Source organism: Bison bison, unplaced genomic scaffold, assembly GCF_000754665.1.
Source record: "Bison bison bison isolate TAMUID 2011002044 unplaced genomic scaffold, Bison_UMD1.0 scf7180017848987, whole genome shotgun sequence".
In the NCBI taxonomy this organism is placed as follows: domain Eukaryota; kingdom Metazoa; phylum Chordata; class Mammalia; order Artiodactyla; family Bovidae; genus Bison; species Bison bison.
This window is the reverse complement of record NW_011479560.1, coordinates 13,642-21,741: the sequence shown is the minus strand read 5'-3', so window position 1 is coordinate 21,741 and position 8,100 is coordinate 13,642. Positions and strand designations below refer to the sequence as shown.

At 61.4% G+C, this 8,100-nt stretch overlaps 2 protein-coding genes across 2 annotated transcripts in view; one reads left to right on the top strand and one right to left on the bottom strand.

The window, feature by feature from the left end:
* Positions 1-3,126, top strand: part of CLCNKB (chloride channel, voltage-sensitive Kb) — a gene marked incomplete at its 5' end in the record, with an annotated part of 5,962 nt that extends 2,836 nt beyond the window's left edge. The window contains 4 exons of the mRNA XM_010846290.1: positions 1,055-1,268; positions 1,397-1,480; positions 2,221-2,307; positions 2,678-3,126. Coding sequence (XP_010844592.1) covers positions 1,055-1,268; positions 1,397-1,480; positions 2,221-2,307; positions 2,678-2,725 — 433 coding nt within the window. The remainder of the gene's footprint in view (positions 1-1,054; positions 1,269-1,396; positions 1,481-2,220; positions 2,308-2,677) is intronic.
* A 1,058-nt stretch (positions 3,127-4,184) lies between these two features.
* The window catches only part of FAM131C (family with sequence similarity 131, member C), a 6,342-nt gene continuing 2,426 nt past the window's right edge, over positions 4,185-8,100 (bottom strand). The window contains exons 4-6 of the mRNA XM_010846282.1: positions 6,133-6,318; positions 5,591-5,701; positions 4,185-4,402 (exon numbers count right to left, since the gene is read on the bottom strand). Coding sequence (XP_010844584.1) covers positions 4,185-4,402; positions 5,591-5,701; positions 6,133-6,318 — 515 coding nt within the window. The remainder of the gene's footprint in view (positions 4,403-5,590; positions 5,702-6,132; positions 6,319-8,100) is intronic.

Sequence of the window (8,100 nt, the reverse complement as noted above, 5' to 3'; positions counted from 1 at the left end):
TCTTGTATACTGTGCCCCCAGGGAAGTCCCAGTGTTGCTTCTGTTTTTCGGGGTTTTGTTTGTTTGTTTTGGCCATGAGGCTTGTGTAACCTTCGCTCCCTGACCAGGGATTGAACCCATACCCCCCTGCATTGGGGCAAAATCTTAACCACTGGACCACCAGGGGACGTCCCGACACATTTGAATGAGAGTGAGAGGGGGCTGGTAAGGCACAGTGCGAGTCCTAGAACAGGCCTGGTGTGCTTGGGGAGGAGGGTAGCGTGATGGGAGCACACCTTCCTCCCAGGAGGCTCCTCCCTCAGCCTCCCCGCCCAGCGTTCCCCAGCCGAACTACCTCCCTCAGTCCTGGCACCATCAGAAAGATCTTTTCACGGAAACATGGATGGGGGCCCTTGTTAAAAGCCTCGTAAGCTGAATCTTGAGGGAGGGCCTAGCTGGAACATCGTTTCCCTCTTGGACAAGGACAGTGTGAGTGGGAAAGATAAGCAGGGCTTAGGGAGGGGACAGCCGTGTCCACTCAGGGCCTCTGTCAGCCCGTACGTCCCCTTTGTGTAAATGAGGAAAGGTGCGCACTTGGTGAGCGTAGCGTGGCTGGACGTTGGTCCCCGCTTGTCCTGTGAGCCGGTTTCTCGGGCACTGAGCAACCTGCACAGCCATACGTGCCATCCACGTCCCGAACCCAAGAAGTGTGAAGCGATTATGAGCAGCAGAACCGTAGACAGACCCCTTACGCTCTATGAACTGTAGTTGCCTCAGCTGGAAAGTAGGGAGGACAGACAAGGTGGCCTTTGGACTCATGCCCTCACTGGGAAATGAGAGGCAAAGCCCAGCCCCAGGGCACAGCTGTCCTCAGGAGGTGTCCCAGGCCTGCTCCTGCTTGAGGCCCCGCCACATGGGGCATTTCAGGGTGGGCAAGTGACCTCCTGGCCCCCTGGCATCCTTGCCCAGCTGCCCTCAGAAGCTGAGTGACCTTGGGCAAGACAACTAACCTCTCTGTGCCCCTGAGCCTGTTTCCTATTCTGTAAAATGGGCGATGGTAGTTCCTGGCTCACAGGTTGCTGCAGGTTCCTGAGAGTCATGAGAACACCCAGCACGGTTCTTGGCACATCACGGAAGCCCAGGAAACAGAAGTTCCTTTTCATAACGTGGCTCTTTCCGTCTCCCTCTCTGCCTGTCCAGAGTCCCAGACCCTGGTGGGCACCGTGCGAAGGGCACAGCTGGTGCAGGCCCTCCAAGCTGAGCCACCCTCCTGGGCTCCAGGACAGCAGGTGAGTGCTCTCGTGAGGTGTCAGGCGGGGATGGGGAGTCGGGAGGGTTTTCGCAGAGTGGCCAGCTGATCGCCTGTGGTTTGAGAGGGGCCTATCCCAGGTCCCCATAACCCTTCCCGCATCCTCAGCGGTGCCTCCAGGACATCTTGGCTGAGGGGTGCCCCGTGGAGCCAGTGACCCTGAAGCTGTCCCCGGAGACGTCCCTGCACCAGGTAATGGGCAAAATTCCAGCTGTGGGCAGACCTGGTCCTGGGACGGAGGGGAGGAACTGAGAGGGAAACTCAGCTTCGGGTCCTCGACACACAGTGTGCTCTGCTCTTCCTGCGTCTACCTCCCCGCTGTGGAAGGCGCATGCAGTCCCCGCCTCTCTACCCCTCAGTCTCAGGGCTGTTGGGACACAGACGCGGGGAGAGGGAGAGCTTAGGAAGCTGAAGACTCTGGACGGACAGAAATGGTGGTTAGAAGTTTGTCTTTCATCAAGGCACACGTGGGTTTCAATTCCAGGTCTCCCACATTCTGCCCGTGTGATCTTGGGCAAATTACTTAATCACTCTGACTGCTGGTCCGTCCCCGCTGCAAGCACAGAGCCTAGCACATGGGGCCATGGAGGGATGGAGCGGGTTGGGGGCCTAAAGGAGGCCCAACCCCTGTGTCCACGGCTGATGCTGGACGATCCTGAGTGGCGAGGCCCACTCGTCCCTTGTGTGGACTCTGGGGACCCCTGGTGGTCATAGTGGACATTGCAGGCCCAGCCCTCCAGGCTGAGAAGCAGCTCAGAAGCGGCTGAGAAGCAGCTCAGAAGCGGCTCAGAAGCAGCGGGGCGGGCAGGGGGAGCAGGGGCAGCACCCCGGACAGAGGCTGGCCAGGGCCTTCATCTGCGCAGGACTCACAGGCTGGGAAGAAACTGAGGTGGGAGCCGGTCCTCCAGCGCTTCCTAACCCCTCTCCTGCAGGCACACAACCTCTTCGAGCTGTTGAATCTTCAGTCCCTCTTCGTGACATCTCAGGGCAGAGCTGTGGGCTTCATGTCTTGGGTGGAGGTACCGTGGCCCCGAGGATGAAACAAAGGGCAGCAGCCAAGCTTGAGCAGCCGGGGTGGGGGCGGGGGGCCAGTAACCGCCACCACATGGGGAGGGGCCCGTGGGAGGGGCGGGGGCCAGTAACCGCCACCACACGGGGAGGGGCCCGTGGGACTGCTGAGCCGGCCACTCGGCCCAGCTACGCCTACTTACCTTGTGGCCACTGGCCAGCCCCGCCATTACCTCTGGGCGTCAGTGATCCCATCTATGCAGTAGAGAGGCACTGGCTCTAAACCTCACTCCAAAATCAGCCCTCAGGGGAGGCAGACTATACTGCAGCCTCCATCTTCAGTCTCTTCTTCACTCTCCCCCTCTCTGGTCTCTGTTCTAGTTGGAGAAAGCGATTTCCAAGCTGACAAACCCTCCGGCCCCAAAGTGAGCCAGCCTGGCAGGATGAAACAGAGCCACTCGGCTACCCCGTGAAGGAAGCAGCACAAAGACCCTGCCTGTGTCCCCACGACAGCACACCCCTCCCCTCCAGCCCAGCTCAACTCCTCAGCGAAACAGGCAGCTGACCTATCACTGACCTACCACGGTCGCCATGTCCCATCCTCGTGGGACAAGTGCCACATGTCCTGAAGGACAAACCCCACCCTGGGAGCTCAGGATGTGAGACAGCAGAAAGCTGCCCTGTGGTGGGTACTGCAAGAAAGCATCCGATTCACAGATGAAGAGCCTGGTGTCCTCTGTCAGCAAGGGCAGGCACAGGTGCCCTCTGGGAGTTGTGTGACTCCCAACAGGAGGCTTCCAAGGCAAATAAAGCTGGTTCCCAGAGCTGCGCTCCGTGCTCATCTCAGCATCCAGGTGTCTCGCCGCCTTAGCGGCTCGCCTGCGCCAACCCCGAGTGAGCTCTCGGGTCCCGAGGTGGCTGCATGGGCATTCCAGGCCTGGACCCTGGACCCCCATTCCTTGTGCCCCCTTCCTGGCAGGGAGCTATGGGGGAGAGCGGGCTCCCACTGGGTCTTACGATGCCTGTCCTCATGGGTACACATGACCCTGTGACCCAGCTACCTCCACTCCAGCCTCAGCCTCCTCCTTGGCTGAGCCGGGGCTGACAAAGCAGGGTCCCCAGGTGGGGTTCCTCAGAGTCCACAGAGCCTTAAGTCTCCTCCATGGGGACCATCCTGGCCACCAGCAGCAGGGTGACCAGCAGTCTTTGTGTTGAGGGGTCAGGGCCCTCTCCCGTGAGCTGGGAGCCGAAGGACGTGCCATCCCCTGCAGAGACCAGGCCAAGGTCATCCATGGAGAATCCACCACTTTAATGTCTGCTGAGAACCTTCCTGGAGGTGGAGGCAGGTGTGAGGAGGGGAAGCAGGGCCCCAGGGAGTGGATCTGGAGAGTGAGGGGCCGACAAACACCCCGAGACAGAGTCCTGTGAAGAGCGCTGAGCAGCAGGGGTCAGCGCCCCGAGAAGCAGGGGTCAGCACCCCGAGGAGCCGCCACCTCTGATGGGGCCGGAGCGCGGGCAGAGGGCGGAGGGCTGAGCCTGGGGCTGAGCGGGGTCCCCACGCCCTTGCGTGGCTGTCGGCTCCTCTGGGCAGTCTGCCCGGGTGTCTGCTGAGAGTCCTCGAGCCTGCCCATGGCAGACACCCTTCAGGGAAGGCGCCCTCCTGAGCCAGGTAGAGAGGGGGAAGGGGATCACGGCTCCCACGGGGGAGGCGGGGGAGGTCCGGGAGGCACAGAGTGTCCACAGGAGTGCCGCCCCAACCCCATGCCTGCCCCGAGGGGTCACAAAACGCCCACCCAGCACCCGGGGTCCTGATGGCTCCGGGCTGCCTGCCGGGCCACAGCGGGAGCGGCCTGGCCCTCCTCAGTTGTAGAACACCTCGTCCTCCTCCTCAGAGGGCAGGGCCGCCGTCCCCGGAGCGGAGGGGGCCCTGCGGTCTGGCCCCCGCCTCAGGCCCCAGGGACCCCGGGAGCCGCGGCCGGAGCTGCCATCCAGGGCTGGGGGGCTCGTCAGGGGAGGGCCAGCCGTCGGGGGAGGAGAAGGCCAGAAGACTGTCATCCTGCGAGCGGACACTCAGAAGGCTGTCCTGGAGGTAGACGCTCCCCAGGTCTGCAAAAGCAACGGGGGGTGGGGGTGAGGATGGAGCTGGGAAGGCCCTGCCCCTTGCCCTCCCCGGGGTAGGAGGTGGGGGCCAGCGGCAGAGGACCTGCCTCGGAATCCTGCTTTATCAGCACCAAGCTGTGTGGCCTCGGTCATGTCACTGACCCTCTGAGCCTGTTTCTCCCTGGGTGATGGCGTGGTGGTGGCAGTGAGCAGCATGGTTAACAACAGACTCTGCAGCCAGCCTGCTGGCCTCAAATCCTTCTGTGCTCTGAGAACTGGGCTGACCAGTGCTCTCCCCAGGCCTCCGCCCCTCCCCTCACTCATGTCAGGAGGAGGAGCACACAGTGGGTCTGCCAGCTCCACCCAGGACCCAGGCTCCCTGAAGCCCTCAGGGGTAACGGGGTATCTACAAAGGTGACTGATGGTGCCTGAGGTTGAGGTTCAGATCCTGATGCCTTCAGCGTGTGTAATCTGAGGCTTCCCTGGAGTCTCAGCTGGAAAGAACCGCCTGCAGTGTGGGAGACCCGGGTTCCATCCCTGGGTTGGGAAGATCCCCTGGAGGAGGGCATGACAACCCACTCCAGTAATCTTGCCTAGAGAATCCCATGGACAGAGGAGCCTGGAGGGCTACAGTCCATGGGGCCACATAGAGTCGGACACGACTGAGCGATTAGCACACAGCACAGTCTGAGGCCAGTCTCCTTTTGGCCACGCCATGCAGCATGCAGGGCCTTAGTTCCCGACCAGGGGTCAAAGCCGTGTCCCCTGTAGTGAAAACGCAGAGTTTTAACCACCAGGGAAGTGTCTGAGGCAAGTCTCCCGATGCCTCAGTTTCCCCTATTTGTGAAATGGAGAGAATAGCCGCCCTGCTTCTCAGAGTATCACAGGATAAATTGAAATAACACGTGTAAAGCACCTGGCACAGCGAGCACCTGATGCACGTTGTCTGCCGCCTACTTACTGTCATCTCTCCGTCCCTCATCTGACCTATCGCCTGCCTCTCGATCTGTCATCCCCTTTATGCTCATGGCGCTCCAGGGCAATGAGCAGGGCAAGGGTCACCAGCCCCCTTTTTCAGATGAAGAAAACCTAAGGCTGAGGGTCGGGGGGCTTCTCTGAGGCCCCAGGGCACAGGTAGCAAAGCAGGCCTGCACGCCGGCTCCGCGGCATCCCACCCCGGCCCCCAGGCCGTACCCTGGAGCTGCAGGATGTCCGCGGGGCCGCTCTCCGGGCCCAGCTCTCCATCGTCCAACGAGGACCAGACGCTCAGTGTGGCCTCCGTGATGGCAAACTGCTCGGCAACCCCTGTGGGGATGGACCCAGCTCAGCGGGGGCGCAGAGGGTACGGGTGGGTGGGCACCACATGCTGGCTCTCGAGGCTGCCCATCCATGGCCCGGGGGATCGGAGTTCCCATCAATGCCCCCATGCTCAGCACTGTAATTCCCTGCTCAGACCAGTGGTAAAGACCCCGCCTGCCAATGCAGGAGACATAAGAGATGCAGGTTCAAACCCTGGGTCGGAAAGATCCCCTGGAGAAGGAAATGGCAACCCACTCAGTATTCTTGCCTGGAAAATCCCATGGACCGAGGAGCCTGACGGGCTACAGTCCATGGGGTCACAGAGAACTGGACATGACTGAAGCAACTGAGCACGCCCGACAACACACAGGGGGTACCCCGGGGCCTCTCAAGACCAGACCCGGCCAGTCCGTCCCCCAGCTCCCGCCCCTGCTGACCTGCGGCAAAGCGGGCCTCCCGAAGCTCATCCGGGAGGCGGCAGTAATGCTCCTCGGCGGCGGCCGGGGGCAGCTCCCAGCCCGCCCGCTGCGCGCTCCAGCCCTTCCACTCGATGAGGTGGGCCACGCGGCCGCGGGCCATGGCTGTGGGCTTTGTGATGTGGTCCTTGATGCTCTGCACCACTCCTGTGGAGATTGAGGGCGGCTGAGCCAGCCCCAGCCCTCCCAGAACCTCCAGCCGGTCCAGCGCCCTGTACCCCATGTCCCTCCAGAGCCGTGTCCTCAGAGTCCCACCCGCAGTGCCCGTACCCTCCCCGTTCCTCATGCCCCGCCTGCCCACACCCTCCCACACCCCGAGGTCCCCTTGCACAGACCTTCCCCACCCACCTGCAGGCCCCATGTCCTCCCAGCGGTCTGCTCCTAGGCAGTGTTCCCGCCCGCCTGGCCCTTCCTCTCCAGACCTGCCACACCCCTTGCTCTCTTCTGACCAAGTTCACACCCGTTTGCTCAAGGAGATTCACTCGTGGATCCTTCAAGACCCACCAGCTGTCCCTTCCTCCAGCAGTTAACAAGCTAGGGGACAGCATCTTCTGTGCCTAGACACTGCCTGCTCTTCCCAGGGTGAGGCCTGCAGCAGGCAGGGCCGGCTTCCTGGAAGAGGTGGGCTGGAGGCAGGCTTTGAAGGCAGTTTGGGTTGGATAAAAAGAGGCAAGGCTGGAGGCTATTTCAGAGCTGAGAAGAGGATAAAGGCATAGAGGAGTCTGGGTGGTTCCGGGACCACCAGGGGGCAGCCACAGGGCAACATGGGAACAGGTGGCACAAGAGCCTGGGAAGCTCAACACGGTCCAGCCTGGGGCGGACCAGCCCTGTCCTTACGGCAACGGCTCGGTGACAGCAGGAGAGCAGCACAGGGCGGACCCACTGTTGAGGGAGAATGTCCTCACTGGAGGACTTAGGGCCAAGGGTGGGCCTTAGGGGCCACCGAAGGGGGTCAGTGAGGGACCGGACAGAGTGGGGAGATGGGGAGCAGGGCTTGGGGGGCTCTCGGGAGCAGGCTGATGGACAACATGTTGTCAAGGACGATCCCCAGTATCTCCTCGAACCCAGGCTGAGAACATAGATCTGCGGATCACTGGTCCCAGAAAGCAGGACATGAGGAAAAGCAATATTTAGGAAAGAAAGGCGACTTCCCTGGTGGTCCAGTGGCTAAGACTCCACATTCCCAATGCAGAGGGGCTTGGTTCAATTTTTGGTCAGGGAACTAGATCTCACATGCAACAGCTGAGCTTCCTCACGACCCAACTAAGAACTGGCACAGCCAAACAGATAGATACATAATTAAAAATAATAATTCAAAAAAAGCTAATGTTAACTTGCTTTAGGAAAAGGAAGGAAGGAAGGAAGGCAGGCATCCATGAAGGAAGCTGAGACAAAAGTCTGGGAGAGTTTCTCAGGCTCCTCCATCCAAGTGACAACATCTGGGAGAGATGAAGGCAGGAAAGAAGGTGGGGGCCCCCAGGTTGGGGAGCTCTGGCAACCGGAGGACGTTTCTGGAGGGGGTGGTTCAGTGGCCCCCGAGGGGCAGGTGAGGCAGAGGGAAGGGATTTCGGGTGGAGGAAATGGGGGGCACTTCGGGGGGTCTGCGAGGGGCTGAGGATGTAGCAGCCTGTGAGCAGAGCCGGCTGAGCAGAGCCCCGAAGGCCCCGCGCCGGGGCGACCACCCCCTGCTGCTGCGGGCACCACGGGAGCACACCTGTGCTCACACCTGCACCCTCGGGAGCCTTGCCCTTGGCTGACGGGAACAGCCTCACCCAGAGAGGCCCGGAAGCTGGGAGTCCTCCCGAGTGGCAGCCGACACTGACGGAAGGAGGAGCCGTGTGAAATCAGCCACGGCCTCAGAGCCGCGGGTTCTGTGGGTCAGGCTGGGAGAGAAGAGACCTACAAGCAGCCCTCCGCAGAGCCCCGCCC